At 39.5% G+C, this 18669-nt stretch overlaps 2 protein-coding genes across 4 annotated transcripts in view; one reads left to right on the top strand and one right to left on the bottom strand.

The window, feature by feature from the left end:
- The window catches only part of LOC103024968 (kelch-like protein 29), a 323277-nt gene extending 313159 nt beyond the window's left edge, over positions 1 to 10118 (top strand). For both annotated transcript variants that reach the window (XM_007229706.3, XM_049482708.1), the window contains 2 exons: positions 6176 to 6320; positions 8868 to 10118. In XM_007229706.3, the coding sequence (XP_007229768.2) occupies positions 6176 to 6320; positions 8868 to 9051 (329 nt within the window). In that variant the 3' untranslated portion in view covers positions 9052 to 10118. The remainder of the gene's footprint in view (positions 1 to 6175; positions 6321 to 8867) is intronic.
- A 1212-nt stretch (positions 10119 to 11330) lies between these two features.
- Positions 11331 to 18669, bottom strand: part of atad2b (ATPase family AAA domain containing 2B) — a 112899-nt gene continuing 105560 nt past the window's right edge. For both annotated transcript variants that reach the window (XM_022686643.2, XM_022686646.2), the window contains exon 28: positions 11331 to 15384. In XM_022686643.2, coding sequence (XP_022542364.2) covers positions 15343 to 15384 — 42 coding nt within the window. In that variant the 3' untranslated portion in view covers positions 11331 to 15342. The remainder of the gene's footprint in view (positions 15385 to 18669) is intronic.

The following is an 18669-nucleotide window of genomic DNA, read 5'->3' as shown; positions in this document are numbered from 1 at the left end:
GGGAAATGTTAGTGATCTCAGCCCTGGAGGGTGGGCGAGTTCTTCTGGCACCGTACAGTGCTCCATCTTTCTCTCCCCCCCCCCCCCCCCCCCTCTCTCTCTCTCTATCTCTCACTCGCTCTCGCTCTCTCGCTCACGCTGTCTTCCTCCTCTTGGAGTGAGGCGTCTGTCACCTGGCTATGGGCAGGCCTGATTGGAAGGAGTGAGTGATTTGTCTGGTGAAAATGAGTCTATGGCCGTTGCAGAGCCAGAGAGGAGGAGTAGAACAGTGGGATTTTAGTGGTTCCAGCTGATTTTCTGCCATTATTCCATCTCTCCATCCCTCCCTCAGACACCTCTCAGAACTCTTGTTGTGTTTCTCTTGTAGCAGAAATGTTACTGCAGTTCTGCACTCGTGAGTCAATAGAGAGAGTATGGGTTGATTAGTAATAAGGGAACATTGTCAATACACTGATACTGTACGTCATGGCATCATGGGATAGCTTTACACTGATCATGTGATCAAGTTTTCCCTCGACGAGCCCAGTGTGATCATGGCGAGGCGAGGCGAGCAAGGCCTGATATTGAGAGTCAGATACATGAAAAAAAAAATGTTTGGGCGTCCAACTCAGAAGGCATTACCACCTACAGTGAACAAAGCAGTTGGAGGTTAATGATTGTGACCAGCAGCATCTGGCTAGAATTGTCCATGTGAACACACAACCAACCCTGAAAGAAATCACATCCACATTCAATACAGAGACCTCACACACATATCCTGCAGATCAGTGTATCGTTCTTTAGCCTTCATGCGACATGGCAAAAGTCATGGGACACAGTACTAGTTCCTGTTGTACATTTGTTTCTACTCACATACAGCATCTCTTTCTGTCTTTCTCTCTCTCTCACACACAAACACTAGTGTTCTAATAGGAACTGTCGATACTATTTTGAATAATATATTACACAGTGTAGATCATTTAGAAATGTTACACAATTGAAGATACATTAAAGCTTCAAAGAAAGGACATACAGTTAGTAATAAAGCCGTCTGCAAAATAATATGTAATTAAATAAATTCATTAATCAATTATAATTATAATTGGTATTCAAACTATGGGATAAGACAACTTCTGAAAAATTGCTGCTTGCAATTTTAAAATATTCATAAATTAAATTGTCTTGGTGTTCAAAAATAGAATAGAATATTTCGATTTTGATGCGTTGATACATTAGGAACACAATAATCAAGCATCATACAGTGTTATCTTAGAAAATTGCAAATGTGGATAAGCCCTACACAGTTGGTACAGAGCCACTGACAAATGAGCTGACCTGAATGTTTTAAATGATTTCTATTATTACATTTAAACTCATTTATAACTACATTTAAATATAAAGATGGACATTAAACAATTGAAACTGTGCCTTAATGCCAGGTGTAGTCTAGCTGTGGAGCAGTGGAATTGTATGTTCTCTGGAATGATGGTGCTCCATCTAGTACTTTTGGGATGAGTTGCGGAGTTGGGGATGAGGTAAGGAGATGATCATCCAATATCCTCACTGCACTAATGCTCTTGTCGCAGAAAACATTTCAATCCTTACAGAAATGCTCCAAAAGCCTCTTCTGGACAGTACAAACAGTTACTCCAACAAAAGCAGGATAAGATTGTTTTAATTACATTTTTAATTTCATAGCGTTCCAATACTTTTAGTGTCCATTTAGTGTATTCAAATGCATTTTAATGCAAATAGTTTGAGAAGTTGTAGACTAGGACAGATCAGTTTGCAAACTCACTGCCCTTAATTAAACAGAATGTTTTAAGCTCAATGTGCTTCTGTTTCAACTTAATTATTTTTGGATATTTTTTTCTCCCATTTTCTCCTGATTAAGCTGCTATTCAGCTGTATATCTCCCAACACTGGTGATACTACAACACCAGGAGAGTGAAGACTAGCAGAATGCCTCCTCCCATATATATGAAGTCAACCACCACCTCTTTATGAACTGCTGTTGATGAGTAGCATCACAGTGCGTTTGCAGGAAAACGCAGCGACTCGGTTCTGATACATCAGCTCACAGACGCCTTGTGCTGAGCGACATCAACCTTTAGAGTGATGAGAGGAGAGAGCGCCATCTACACACCCAGAGAGAGAGGGCAAAGCCCATTGTGCTTTTCTACCAGGGCACTTGCAGCATCTGATGGCGAGCTGCATGACCGGGATTCGAACCAGCGATCTCCCGATTATAGTGGTATATTTGTAAATATGGCGGTAATTGGACTCACAGGAGAGTGTAAATGTTGCAACTCTTTGGTATTGGGTAAACAGTAAAAATCTTTCATTTAAAACAGCGACTGCAAACCTTTGGATGCTCAGAAACTTTGGTTATGTTAGGTAATTTTCTATTCCTCACAAATTCCATGATCGCATCATTCAAACACGAGTGTCACAAACTCTGTAAATCCGATCCACACACTGGCGGTCCCGCTGTGAGCAGATTCTTTCAGCACTAATTTAGCCACCGCGCTCCCCGCTGACAGACAAGCTGTCATGGAAGGCCAGGTGGAGAGGCGAGGGGGGAGAAGTCGTACTGGAAGTGGAGCGCGGGAGCTCTGATCGAAAACAATTACTCCTACAAATCGCGGCGAATTTGCCGAGCTTCCACAGAGGAGAGAGAGAGAGAGGCGCGTTAAAAAGTGATTCAGAGGCCCTGCAGACAGGCTGATGAGTTATCGGCCATCCGGCTCCCGCCCGTTCAGGTAGCCGTCTGCGCCGGAGCGCTTATAAACTTCACTGTTCCCGTGACTCATCACCAGCTGTGTCACCCTGCCACCGGCAGCCCTGTCGGAAAACATTCTCTGAGCTGGCCAATCACGGTTGAGAAGAGTTAAGAAGAGTGTTTGTCAGTTTTTTCGTTATATATATATATATATAGTCCTTGAATGTTGAGTGGCGGGCAGGGCAGTTCTTCAGAGAGTCTTCAGTGGTCAGGTTGAGATGGGACGTGCTGAAGTAGTCCCACTTCAGAAGCCTCAAGGTGTTTATTAAAAATAAAACAAGAAACGTCCCTCCATTCCCAGCCTGTCTGACTCTTTCACAACCCGGCTATTCCAACAGCTTGTTTATTTAATAGCCTCCTCCTCCTCCTCCTGCTTCTTTTTCTTTTTTGGTCTGTTTCCCATCATTGAGGCATAGGCTTAGAAAATGGAAGCAGACATCTCAGCAAATTGGTGGCTTGAACTGTATACTTCTGCCTTTATCTCTGGTGGAACGACGTGTTCCATGTTAGTGTTGCTGTTTACGGCCCTTTCATTTGATAGACACCTCGGAGTTGTCTTGCCAGGGGCAGAATCTCACCATCAAAGCGCTAGCTCTAATCCCTTTTGTGTGGTGTTTGAGCCCTTTTGTGTGGCAGTTTTTTTGGGATTGGTGCACAATAACACGGGCCCGGCTCCAGTAGATACGGCACGGCCAATAGGAGCAGGGCTCCGAGCGGAGGAAACGAGACGAGTGTGGCAGTTGTTTACGAGAGCTGAAGTAAGGAGCGCATTTTCATGTATTTATTCATTTATTGTTTTCATTTTCATTTTTGTCATGTCTCCTACATGCTCAGGATGTCACCGGTTGTGTGTGTGTGTGCGCTAGCTCGAGTTGCCTGGATTAAATGACTTAACACTGCAGCACAGCGGCTCTCAGCAGAAGCCCTGACGCATTTAGGAAATCTCTGCTTGGTCGCTCCATATGCAAACCATGCAGAAGTGAATGTGAATGATACACCTGTTAGAGGAGACGACGCTGCCTTTAGCTCAGCTGCAGAGCTGTCCGTGGCCGCCGCTGTTTGGAGTGCCAGAGACAGACAACAAGAGAGAAAGAGAAAGAGGGAGAGATATAGAGAGGGAAAGAGGGAGAGGGCATTATCAGGGCCGTCACTCAGGCAGGAGTGGCAGGGCTTTTAATGAGATGCACCTGGCAGCCAGCACTCAGGGAGGCTGGTGGAAGCGCCCGGCGCCGGGCCGACGCGTTTATGTTCCCACCATTAAATCCAACGGCTGTTTTACAGATTCCTTCCGTGCACGGCTTCTCAAGCGTCCAGCGCAGGCAGAGAAAAAAAAAACAAAAAGCTCAAACGCAGCCGTGTGAATTATTCATAGACGTGATAAATTGGCCCAGCTGTAATCGTTTGGGAGACAATTTCCCTGTCAGAGAGGGAAAGCTTGCTGATGGCACCTTCTTCATATGCTGCTGCTCCAAGACCTTTCGCTGAGCCTGCGTGGCCAGGTGCTCGGCTGCCACTCAACTTGGCCACTCATGCAATATATTTTACTTTTTATTATTATTCACCATAATTATCATCATCATCATCGTCATCATCATCATCACTGTTATCATGGTTTAAGGATAGTGTTGGTAAATGTTCCAACATTAACAACTGTTCATATTTATACCAATCAAACCTAACATTACTTTACGTCCACCTCCTTGTGATCATTAAGGAGCACTTCATATGTTATTGTCCTCTTTTCTCCCTGTTCTTCAATGGTAAGGCTCCGCACAGAACAACCACAGAGCAACTATTATTAATATTTGAATGGAGGGTCGTTATTCTCAGCAATGCAGTGACACTGATTGGCATAGTGGTGGTGAATAAGTTAGTGTTGGTGTGTGTTGTTTGTTCTGGTATGATGATTATCAGACACAGCAGTGCTGCTGGAGTTTTTAAACACTCACTGTCCAAGTCCAAGGACACTCCTACTTAGCTTCTTCCATGTAGACAGAAGCTCTGAATCTGTTGCTGCACAGTTTGTGTTGGTCATACTCTAGTATTTTAATAGTGCTCACAAAATGCTGCCCACAGTAGGGGGGTGGTCGATATTGCCCTAAAATTATATCACAACATTGAATAATAAAAAAAAAAGATAGCAAGAATACACTACTGCAACAAAATGACAATACAATTGTATTATTGCATATGATATGATATGGCACACCACTAACTGAGATATTCAAAAATACAAGAATTTTATCAGATTTGTAACAGAAGTCAACGATCCAGAATGTCATGATACTAATATCGCACTCCAACTATATCTCCATATATCCAGGATTAAAGTAAATTATACCACAGTTAGTTCCGACCCTGCAATTTGATTGGCTGAGTGGCGATCTATGAGTGCCGTTATCAGCTGGTAATGCACTGTAACCGAAGCTCTCCATGTACTACTCCACCACATACAGGTAACCTAGCAACCATGCAGCTCTTACAACACGTCCGCCAAACAGAGCAGCTACAAACAGAGCAGTAATGGAAATATTTTGAATATTTTTGCTGAGTTTTTTTTAATAACCAAACAGATCGTATTTTCTCGTCCTTTTTAACTCAAAAGAGTTTGCCAATAACAGCAAAATATCATTCACCATATTCAAAAAGTGTGATTATTATCAGTCCAGCTCCAGCAGCAGAATGATGGTGGTGGTCGTGTGGGGATCTGATCATTGAAGAACAGAGTAAAAGTAGTTGGTAAACTATACACAAACTGCTGGATCACACCAGGCTGCATTTACACAGGGAACAGCATTTCTTTTTAACTCGTCTGCTTAATAACAACATAAAGCATAAACTAACAGGATTAGACAGAGAAAAAGTTCTCTGAGATGCAGTTATAGCCAGTGAGACAACAGAGAGGAGGAGGAGGAGGAGGGGGGAAATATCATCTGTTAGGTGATGTTAAATCACTACTACAGTAGTTTCTATCTTTCCGAATAAATCAGCTCCGTTCCGGCGTACAAAAGCGCGGCAATAAGAACAAAGTACCGCAGTGGATACGAGCAACAAAGTCCCGCACTCTGAAATCCACATCATTAATTATCTGACATTTCATTGGAATCTAGCGAGAGCACATTGTGGAAGCACAATAAGTTTGTGCTGATATGAATTCAATTATCCCAGCAGGCAGTCAGTCAGAGCAACGCATTTATTTGCCGAAAGGCTGCACAGCTTTTTCGTTTTCCGCTAACTCAAAGGCGCTGAAAGCACCAGCAGATCTGAGCACAGGCACAATTTGCATGCAGGCCTTTGACATCAAGAGAGATGGACGGTAAAAGAGCTCCTCTGTATACAGAATTGAATCGAGAGGTAAAAGTCTGTTGTTTTCTCTTCCCTCTCTTTCTCTCTCTCTCTCTGGGGTTTGTTCAGACAACAAGTACGCCCCTGCCGTAAGCCTCAACGGATTCATCTTCATCCTGGGCGGAGCTTACGCCAGAGCCACCACAATCTACGACCCGGACAAGGGCAACATCAAAGCGGGGCCAAACATGAACCACTCCAGACAGTTCTGCAGGTAGGTTTTGTATACAGTCCCTGTCATATACAAAACTCTGTGATCACTATATCGTCGCTGTCCAATGAAAAACACTTGCCTCCATTTTTGTCGATGTTTAGTTTACTACATAATTTGAACAGACAAACTGTCCCTCTTACACTCTATATAAACTCTTAAAAATGACCTGAAATAAACTCTTTTTACATTGACTTCCATTGAAAGTTTACAACTTTAATACACCCACTTTTAGTACTTTGTTTCTTCTGCATTTGTGTTTGAATTTCTGGTGAATTCCTATGAAATATGTTCATGGTTCTGTTACGACCCGGTCTAGGGTCAGGCCGTAACAGAAAATGAGAGTGGGCTCTCTCCCCAGGCCCTCTGCCAGACCAAACACCAGACACTGACAATTAATTAAAACAGGATGAATTTATTGATAAAAATAAGGGAATATGACCTCAGGAGTGAGCATAGGCCAAAATAACAAATAAAAACCAACTAACAAGCAAAGAAAACTAACTGAACCTGCAAAATAAAGAAAACAAAATACATAAACTACCCTGACTCCCTGTCACCAAAACAGGAGAAAAAGGTAGCAAAACAAAATGGCACTCACCCCCTACTTTACCCAAAGACTAATGTATATTGAAGCAAAAACTAAAGCAACACACAGAATACAAAATGGAGGTGTCGGGTTGGTCTGAGCAGGAAGTTGTTTCAGGTCAGGAAAGGGGAGGAGCCCTGAACGTCTCTCTCAGGTCACGTTTCCTCTTGCCCTTTTATAGAGTGCGCTCCTGGTGGACAATCATGGTCCTACAACCAAAAACTAAACACAGACAGCACAGAGGGCACACAAAGAAAAACCAATACGACCAGGGGTCATAACAGTTGTTAGAGCTGCAACGATTAGTCAATATAATCGACAATAATGATTATTTAAATGTGATTACTAGAAATTTCATTTATTTTGGTACAGTACTGCATTACACACAGTGCTGGCGACAGAGAAGTGCAATGGGAGATAGGTAAACAGCTCACTCACACAGTTCGCACTCAACTTCTCCAAGTCTGTTTCTCCAAAAGTGCCCAAACACAACATATTACATGTATTTAATTACTAAATATCAGTACTTTCCACGTTTAAACAACATCAAGACATTTAAATGCCTTTTAAATCTCATGTTCAGCTGTTTCTATCGTTTATATTGATATATGACAAGGCAGAGATAATCGTTGACTGATCAACTAATTAAAAAAAAAAAAAATCATCAGATTACTCGACTACCAACATAATAATCATTAGTTGCAGCCCTAATGGTTGTACCATATTCAAAGTGAAAGCAGACTGAAGTAATCTACTGCTCTGCACACTGATCATAAGTCCTGATAGTGATCGTATGTTATCCCAACATTAAAACATGTTATTTAATGCTAATGCTATTTTGAGAATTGCTGGCTTTCCAATACAGCACAAAAAAAATGTGTGTTTAAGGACACCACAGAACATCCAGCTGCGTCATTGTTTGAGGGCGGTAGATTTTAAATATCTACCCAAGCTCCAACTCTAGCATAACACGCTAACACACTGAAAGCTCAGCTCTGTGGAGTCAAATGCTCGTCTCGCTCAGTCCTGCCTGGAGAGAAATCAGAACAGGACTTTATCTGAGGAGCTCCTGCTGCTGTTCCTCACTGTATGAGTGTTTTTATCCGAGTTAAACAAAAAAAACATTTACTCAGAAACTAGTAGCTTGAAGGATAATTTTAATACACAGTGAACTGAATGTATTTGTTAACTGTAGAAAGAAGTGAATCGTGGCTATTTTAAAATATGTACTGCTTCTAATGGCTTCAATAATAACATATTGAAAATGTATGTGCAATACAGCTTTTGGGAAATATCTCTTTTGAATACTTAAACATTGAGTATTTTAGGCCCAATTATGGTGTTTATGGAACCATTAAAAATATTTCTTTGTTGGTGTATCTATTGTTTACATTCTTCGGCTGTTTTTCTGCTAATGCAAATTATATGATTTCTTCAGATTTTGTGTAATTTTGTACTTTTGTACGTTATATGTACTCCTAACAGAAGATTAAGTCACAAACATATATAAAAGCCCAGTCATGAAAAAATATATGAATAAATAACGTGATATACAGTAAAACCGTCAGAATCTTAAAAAATACTTTGATATGCAAATTTGGTCTTTTCCCATGAGTTTTCTGTGAGACTAGTTGCAAAGCAAAAATCTGAGTATTATCCTATTATCTAATTACCCAAATCCATGTAAACACATTTATCAGATTACTGAAAAAAAACTCCAACCTGCTGTTCTTTACATTTCTGAACTGAACATTTTTTACAAAAACTCTTTTAAGCATGTTTATGATCACTGTATATCAGTGTTTTCACTGTCGCCCAGGAAGTTTTAACACAAAGTAAACAAAGATGCAGCTTCAAGATTTCATGATGCTGCCCCTGTTGTTGTGAAAGGTATAGTGAAGACCGTCTTCAGATTGTGTGAAATTGCTTTTTTTTTTCTCTCTCTCTCTCTTAACTCTTAGTGCGGTCATCCTTGACGGGAAGATCTGTGCCACAGGAGGCATTGTGAGCAGCGAGGGGCCGGCGCTGGGCAACATGGAAACCTTTGATCCTGCTACCAAAACGTGGACACTCCTACAGAACCTGCCCTGCCCGCTCTTCAGACACGGCTGCGTAGTGATCAAGAAGTACATCCAGAGCGGCTGAACCGCGGCCCAGGCGCACGGCCCTTCTCCTCGGCGCACTGCAGGGATCAAAGACAAAAAAAATCGCAGAGTGTGTGTCTGACATTAAAGAGACTGGTGTCTCCCAGGCTGGCTCCCCACAGACTCCCACCAGCTGTCCTGATGGACGGACTGGAGCGGAATCCCGACGCTCCGCGGGTCCAGACTCTGTACGGGGTGCTGTAGAGTAGCGTAGCCCCTCGCTCTCACAGGTGTTGTGCCATTTGAACACTATGCTATCTGAATACCAAGCCTGTCGTTCCAATCTGTTTTCCTTTGTCTGAAATTCAGACGTGTTCTTTTCTTACCTTTTTCCTTTGATGTTTCTTTTTTTTATGTCTTTTTTTTTCCCAATCACATCTGTCCCCTTTAGTCAAAACAAACACACACATCATTTTTTCCATGAGCACATCTCTCTTATAAAAAAAAGATGCCGAATTCAAAAGAGTTTGTTTCCTCTTACAGTTTATCTCACTCGTCTTGTCATGGCGTGACTTTGCAGGACAATACAATACAATAGAGCTTCTCTTATCTGTTCAGAAGGACAAAGCTACAGCAGAAGCTTCCGTAAACATATCAGAAAGGGCATTACTTCACTCCCAAACAGAATGGAGGCTTACTCTCAGGGCTGTTTAACGCGGTCCCTGCGGTCCGACAGTAAGAACACGGTCACAGGACGACACGTCACATCATCATACAGAAAGAACCGGACCAGATGAAGACGTGATTGTTCGGAAGATCTTTATTTTATTTTTTTCCGTTTCCCCCTGGAACACAGCCAAAGCACAATCTGCTCATCATTCTGAGAGGGAAGCTCTGCATCTCACCCCCTCACCACCAGCTGAAGCAGGAGCTGTGGGAGCAAGAGCTGGGGGTCCTGTATCATAGGAAAGGAAATATGTATATTTTAAAACGGAGGGTAATTCTGTATAAATGTTTTTAGAATCATTGGTTAGGTTGGACAAAAATGTCTGTAAATCTGTACCCAAAAGGGACCATTTACATATGTTATTAATGATGAAACATAATATACATATCCAAAATTCTAAAGATTTGTTTTCTGTGTCTTGTTTTTCTTGAAAACCTGTCATTTTTCCGTTTCATTCATCTCATTTAAATCAGATTTAACAAATATGAACCATATACAAAATTTACATTTACAAAAGTGCTTTTAGTTTACTGTAAAATATCCATAGCTAGTTTGTAGAGACTAGGATCAAGAGATACACAAAGCTTAATAATGTTTAGAACCCTAGGAGATGTTTTTTTTTTTTTTTTTTTTTTAGTTGATAACCATATATATCAACAATTTCTACCTTTTGGGAGAAATAAGTCTTTTTTTTTCTTTAACATTTTTGTAGCACTTTTTTTTCTATTAACTGAAATATAAGCTTTATTTAGATTTGCATTGCTTCATTTTGGGAGAAATCAGTCATTCTTTCTTTTTTCCTTTAACATTTTTTGCGTGACTTTTTCCTTTTCATTGAAAAGAAACTTAAATAACAGATTTTAAATAACAGATTTCCTTCAAAAGGGATAAATGGCTGATATATGATTACTCACTAAAGCCCTTTCAACAAATAAAGAATTAATGGAAAAAAACAATAATAAGTCATTCATTATAGCAACACAAGACAAAATACCCAGAATAAAAAAAACAAAACATATATTTAACATTTTAACATTTTTAAACATGTAGGTAAACAGATGTTGTACCAACACAACACAACAGACATTAAAATGTATCAATCGTATCAGTCCGTCATATCAGAATATTATGACCCCTCATTGTTAGTACACTCACTATGCATCTTACCAGTTTATTACACAGGATCATTTTGTGGTCTTATAATTACAGACTGTAGTCCTGTATCTGTTTCTCTCCACAATTTATCATCCTCATTCTCCTTTCAACCTATTCTACAATGATCAGGAGCCCACAGGAGAGACCACCACAGAGAGCAGTTATTATAGTATTTGAGTGGTGGGTCATTCTCATCACTGCAGTCACACTGACATGGTGGTGGTGTGTTAGTAGAGTGTTGTGCTGCTATGAAAGGGGTTCACATACAGCACCAACTATCGAATGCTCCTATATGTTAAGTGGAGGTGATAAAAAGGACATTAAGTATAACAGGAGGTGGTCATTAGATTCTGATACTGTATATAACTTTGTATAAACTGCATAAAGAAATGCTCAGTGTATGGAAACGTAAAATCAATAACCTTTATCTGCAAGAAATTGAGGCATTCAACAAAGAACACAATTTGAACCTTTTATTCAAGTATAATCACAGCAGTTTATTTGAGAAATTACAGTAAATGTATCATTTCAAACAGGACTTTTCACTAAAAGAACGCTTGAGAAAAGGGGCAGGATATTAACTATATTCCAACTTAGCCTCGTAAGATAAAACGGGGTGAAGACCCTGGCAACAACAGAAATACAAATCCCTCCGAAAACGTATGCCATCAATAAATAAAGAACAGACTACAGATTAGATGCAATACATTAGTGAAAAAAAAAAAAAAAGAAAAGAGAGAAAGAAAACTGATCTGCATATTGGATTAACCTCTCAAGCCTGCTGACCGGACGTTTAATTAACCACTCTGACTTTTAATCTGTGAGGACAGGTGGAATGGAGCTCAGACAGAGGTTACAGTCTCTGAGTTTAGTTCAGTAATACTTCATTAAAGCCCCAATCAGACCCCCAATCATTTATTACCAACAACAATACTACACGAGCAAGAGCACGCCCAAGAAAACGTCTAGAGGCCTGGATTTATTTACAGCCTCGGGTACAAATACATTTAAAACATACATGGTGAAAGCTGAAAGAGTTCCAGTTGGGTTCTGTATTGACTGGGGCTTTAATGCTATTTAATGTGTACACAATGCAATAGGGGTTTGAACTCATGACTGTTGTTTTAATGTATTTTATTATTTTTTTTAAGTCTGAAACAGTAATCATATTCCAAAACCAAGGTTAAGAGGGTTGAGAAGATTTGAGTGTCATGACCAGATGATTTAAATTTTTATTCTTGTTATTAATGCTGCCGTGAACGTTTTTTTTTTTTTTTTTTAGATCTATTATTGTTTTAACAAATCAGTATTTATTTTCCTTTTGCTAATTGTATTTTCTTTTGTTCGTATATTTTTTAAATGACCATTTTAAATGTTTTAAGCAATTTAAAATTCATTTAACACACACTGCAGGTCGAGAGATATGGTTTCAAGTAAGGGACTCAACCGCACAGCACCACAGCAGGTGTGTCAAAGATGCACAGAGTATATAGTCTATTCACTATTTTTGATTGAACATGGAGAAAACTGGACTTTTCTTTTTAGTACATAGACAAAGAATGTGTGAGATCAGTTCACTAACAGGTCAGGATTTCAGCACCAGTGTTCAGCATCACAGTAGTAACTAGAGCACCACACCGAACAGGCCTGTCATGTTCTGCTAAAGGGGGCAAGAGATGAGCAAACGCGTATCACACTAGCTTCCAGCTTCCAGACTCGTCAAACATCCTTAAAAGCACCACCATCATCATCATCATCATTGAAATGGAATAAATAGGTCATTAATGTAGCAGAGACCTGAGACCAGTAAACCCCTGTTCGCTCCACCTGCACAAACCTGCTACAAAAATGTGCTACATCACGACTCCAGCTCCAGCTCAGACTCAAAAAAAAAAAAAAAAAAAAAAAAAAAAAGCTTGAAAAGTGTAACATATTTCCAATTTGTCTCCTTTAAACCAGCTGTGCACAAACCCATAGCTGAGGACACAGGTTAATAGTAATGATAATAGTTAATAAATAAAAAAGTGTATCTGTGTGAGGAAAAAAAAATCTTTCTGGAGTGAAAGAAAATAAAGGAAACTGTAGTGAAGTGGACAAAAATATGGCTGCCGTCACTAAACGAAACTAAACGAAAAGACGAGAAATAATAATAAGATGCTACAAACATACAGAAAGCAACAAACAACATAAGAAGAAAAACAGAAAATGTAAAGAAATACAGAAAATATGCAACACAAAAAATTCAATTGAATTCAAAAAGAAAATAAAAATACGGCTCAATTGCAAAACAGATAATAATAATAAAAAAGAGGGAAAAAAAAAAATAAACAAGAACCAAAACCGAGAGAAAGCATGGATTACTGCATCTGCCACCGGCCACGCTCAGCACCTGGCCTTAAACGATGAGGGCTGCAGAGATGGTTACAGATGTTGACAAATACTGTTGTGTATTGAGTAAACGTGCTGTTCATCACCAGCATCAAAATAACTTAACTGAGGTAGCCATGGTTCTCTATTTCACTGCAGTAGTCCAGAGCTAATTCCTCTATTTTTTTTTTCATTTTCTTTTTTTCTTCGTTTGCATGTTTGAAACTGCGCTCAGCTTTACATAAAGACGAGATGAGTTAATAGATAAAAGAAAAAAAGCAGATCAAAAAAGGACTTTTTTTTAAAGAGCTATTAAGAGCCACCAGACTAGGTCAAAACTGAACTAAAACCTAGTTATACTGAAAACAAGAAGTAGCTACCAATCAGATTTAACATATTCAACATCAGTTAGCAGAAAACCTTAACCATATGCAGAAAAACAAACAAATGTGTTAAAAACAAAATGCCAAAATATGCTTTAAAAAAAAACAATATAACCTCAAAAAAAAATGATATTGCTCCATATACTCAACAAAACAGCACATTCAGACTAGAAGAACTGCCTCGTTTGTCATTTCACGTTTCCTCCTAAGCAATACAAACCATCTTAATCAAATCTCAAAAACTGAGAAGTAACAAAGACATTAAATGACCAAAAAAAAAAACATCTCAAAATACAACAACAGTTATGGCAAAACCACCTGGCTACTGAAAACGTTTGCTTGTATGGGGAAAGACAAGTTGCATGGGCATAGGTGTGAGTGGGAACGCAACAAAGGGAGCGCAGATTAGCATTAGGTATGAGGATGCAGAATAATCAGGGTGAAAGGGGCCGACACAGTGTTGCATTACAACACACGCCAGTCATCAGCCTTTCCCATAAGAGAAGAACTATCAGTGTAGCCGCGATGATCCCTTTATGCAGATGCTCATCAGGCAGGAAGAGGTCGACTCTGAGCAACAACAACGCCTCCTCTTCTGCTCTAGCGCTGTTCACGAGATGCATGCTCCAGAACCTCAGCCTTCTATCAACCAATCAGAATCCTTACAGAGGTGAAAGTACACGGCGAGCAGTGGCAGCCGCTGGAGACTGTAGCTAAATCTGAATCCAGTTAGAACAAAAGGATGCAGAACAACAAACAAAATCTAAACTATGGGTTAACAAAATGAAAAAAAAAAAAAATACAAAATAAAAAAATGTATAACAACATTAGTACATCTTGGTTTGATATATATTTTTTTCTCTCATTATAATAAGATATCAATTGGATTAGATCTGGGTTTTTTTTTGTTTTTTTTGAGGATAGAATGACACTTCTTCAGACTAGAAAGGTTTACAGAGATCATCAAATCTGAAAAAAAGTGGAATCAGGAAAAAAGTGTTTAGAAAAACCTTTACAATCCAGTGGGATCCAACGTCACAAAAACGATAGCTAGAAACGGTGTTCTTTACGGCAGGATTAGTTCTTATTAAATCCCTATTGGCTGCAAAAGATCACAGGGGACACAGAGATGCATCGAGATGGTGGGCATAGGTGAGGGATGCAGTTTGTTTCCACAGTGAAGAACAAACGCACTCTCTTGGCGTCACACCTCTTTCACATGCTTTGCCACTGCTGGTGAGAATTTGTGCCTGTGTGTGTTGCTGTGTGTGATCTCTTCCTGACAAAGAAGGCTGAGTTTATTGTTTTTGTTTTTTTTTTAAGTGACATCACAATCTTTTTTTCTTTTCCTTTTACTTTTTTTGTTTTCTTTTCTTTTTCTCAATTTTTTAAGGAAAGGAGCAGCAAATGGATAAACAATAGCACCCAATAGCACCAGAAACGCCCGTTACAAATTGGCATATATGTTTGTAAAAACTGAAACCTACGTGAGTCTTGAGTTGTGTTTGGTTCTGTAGACTGGTTCTGTCCAGGTACCTGAGACAATAGCACCAAGGTTGCCACTGTAAGTCTTTGTAAAAAGTCTCCTCTTCCCCCCCCCGATCTCGTTTAAAGACTGAACCTGCTCGGCTCCACTATTAGGGCTTTGTTCGGTAGGTTGGTCTCCCTCATGTATCACAGGAGTCTCTGATTACAAACGCTGCTGAAAGCCCTCCACTCGTCACAGGAATGTTTTGAAATGCTGGACTTGTCTCTCCATCTCCTGCAAGTGTAAAAAAGAAGAACAAGACAGACTTTGTAAAAGCAGTGACTAGGCCTGTCACAATAAGATTTTTTTGTGGACGATATATTGTACCAGAAATTACTGCGATACTCAATATTCTTAATTCTTAATTTTAAGACAATTAAATGCCACTTGCATAATGATAACAGAATAGCATAAAAAAACAATTATACTTTTTTTAAAGACAACAAAAATAGAATAAATCATTTATTATAATTAGTTTGGGAATTATATACTTATTTCTTCAGCTACTTTTGTCCTCTCTGTGCATAACTGGCTAAAATACCGTTTACTGTTATATTGCAATTATTGTGACAGGCCTAGCAGTGACAGGCTTTCATTAGATATAAATGTATAGGTAACACTTTATTTTAACATAACACCATCTTAAGGATTTCATAACATATTCATAAGCATTGAATATTGGTAAAGTTTTTATAAAGCACCACTTAAATACAGATTTACAAACAGCTTAAAAAAAGACATTGGATTGACATAACGTAGATTTCTTAAAAATCACATTTTGTCAAATTGATATGCAATTTACGCAAATATACAATAGTGTCATTTTTTGGTGTATTATTTACTACTAGTCTATTAATATTAAAGACTTAAACACTTAAAAGGAAAACATTTGCAATTAGGTAGTAGACAAAAAAGTAGTGTTTGTCCTTCACAAGCACCTGACATTAGTTATTTCATTTCTGCACGGAAACAAAGCTGTGTGGGAAGAATTCTGGAAGAGTGATGCAAAGCTGCAGGAGCAGAACAGCGAGTTCAGTCGGCGATGCTGGTATGGCATATTGTTTTACATATTTAAGCTTTAGACAAATATTTAAAGAACTAAGGTTTTAAGAAGGATATATTTATATTAGTTATAGAAGTTAATTATGACTCAACTATCCTACCACATGCACCATACTCTGTCTAAACAGAATACAAACCAGATTATATCTTTATTAAATGTAGAAGTTTTCTCTTTACAACTAGGCTAATAGTTTTGTCAATTAAAGATTATGCCGATCTGCCGGCATTAGCAACATGCTAACTAGTGTCAGGCTAGCGGCATTAACAGCAGTGCCACTGCTGACTGGGCTTGTTGAGTCGGCTAGCTAGCTAGCTAGTCAGCATTAGCTAGGTAAGCTAATGTTGGCTAAAACCATAACTTACCTTCTATTATATTAGTAACGCACTCCTCTATCCAGTTGCTGTATCCTTTTAAAAAAGTGCTCCTGGTATTAGAGTCTATTTTTTTTTACTTATTATTATTATTTTTGTTCTTGATATTTTTTTATTCAGTGTTTTGTCGTATCGCCAAAAGAGTATCGTTACTGTGAAAATACCATGAAATATTGTGATATTATTTTAGAGCCACATCGCCCACCCCTACACAGTAATATTGAAGCAGCACACCAAATATTCACTGACAAACAGAAAGAAAAAGAAGAGGTGAAAGCAGACAAAAACAGCAGAGAAAATATCTCAATTTAGCCGACAGGCCCTGATAAAAGACAGCACTGTAGGCTTGTACATTTTTAATCAAAGAATTTCACTCATAGTGCACTGCACTTATCAGGTATTTTAATATGTTGGACTTTATCTTACACTACTTTTCTTTGACCTAGCCTATCAAATAATTACATCATAACCTTGAAGAATATTAAATGGCTTTTTTCCCCCAGTGCGGGGCTACCCTGTTTCTCCCCGGAGATGACAGGTACACTAGTATTAAAACTCCACTCTGCCGGTGTGAGCTCTATCCTGATCCTGCATCAGTGATATGCAGAGCACTTTGAGCAGTTTATGCTCCGACATCCCTTCGCTTTATATGCATCACAGCTTCTGAGATGGACACCCTCAGGGTAACAAATGAGAACAATCAAGCTAAATGTCTCAACTATCTGAACAGGCTCGAAAGTCCAACAGGAAAGAAACACAGAACTCACAACAGAGGAGAGGCTGTGTGTGTGCGTCTGTGGAGTCCTTCTCATCTTATTCTCTGAATTGGGAGATAAAAGACCTCTAGAATGGAGTTCTTTTCTTTTTTTTAGTTTAAACAGGAACTCATGAATAGGTCTCTTTGTGGACTCTGTAAAATGGGTACCTGAGCAGAACACATAAATGAGTTCAGAGCTCCGCCGGCCTCCGGGCCCCAGTGAGGCTCCGCTCTTCCTGCTGGCCAGCAACCATTACTATTGTATTTGAGAACAGCAAACATAATTTCCCCGGAGGATCGGGCACACAGCTCACTGCAATCAACATGGTGCTCTAATTTCAACACTCAGCAGCTGTTCGGTGCATCAGCATCCAGTCTCTGTGCATCCATCTTCAGCCTGCAGCTACACCACCACCATGAATTCACTTTCTTTTCTTACATTTGGTAACAATTTTTGAACTTTTAGGCCAAGCTCAGACTACACAACATTTTTCTCCCTCACAATGTTCACTATTTCAGATTAAGCCGTTATTTTTGTTTTGTGTCGTTCTCGGGGGACTGGCAACACTACAAGTTAGTCACCGACCAATCCTCGCATCAGCTCGTAGGTCATCGCTGGGGAGAAGCATAGAATCTAACAATCATGGCTACAGAAGCCCTTTGTGTGATGGTAGCACTTTTGGGCTCAGAAAAACACTAAAAAAAAAAAGAGGAAACACGACTGTGGGCTCGTTCCTGGGTGACCCAAATGGACATTACATACTTCGTGTACTCCCGAGAGAACTTGAGATATGGTAAAGATGTAGCTACTTAGGTTTCAGTGCCTGTAAACAGAATATCTCATGGATGAAGTAGATCATTAGATGATTATTAGATTATTCTTCTGTTTCTCTGGTCCAGAGAACTGCAGGAACACCGCCCCGCTTTCTTTTTCCATGTTTACATCTGTGCGCCACAGAACGTTCTGTCTTCCTATTGGTCAGCGTCAGGGAGTGCGTCGCATGTCAAACTAGATGATAAAATACAAAAAATTCGAACATGCTAGTCTTTCCGTCAGATGCTCCGACGACGCCACTCACCTCAAATTACTGCTCTTTGACTGTGTCACACTACAAGGACCTTTGTCGTTTGCGACACTGAAATTCGGATCCGACGCATGCAATTTGTTGCCGCCGACAAAATCGGGTCAAAATCTGGCTAAAATCATGTAGTCTGATCCGGGCATTAAACAGGACTGCAACAATTTCACACTGCAGTGAGAATACACACACTTACAAAACTATACAAAAATAGAGGAATCACATTTAGACAGACTTTTTTCTCTTAGG

Source organism: Astyanax mexicanus, chromosome 1, assembly GCF_023375975.1.
Source record: "Astyanax mexicanus isolate ESR-SI-001 chromosome 1, AstMex3_surface, whole genome shotgun sequence".
NCBI classification, from domain to species: domain Eukaryota; kingdom Metazoa; phylum Chordata; class Actinopteri; order Characiformes; family Acestrorhamphidae; genus Astyanax; species Astyanax mexicanus.
The sequence above is the reverse complement of the archived record's forward strand: the minus strand, read 5'-3'. Positions and strand labels throughout refer to the sequence as shown.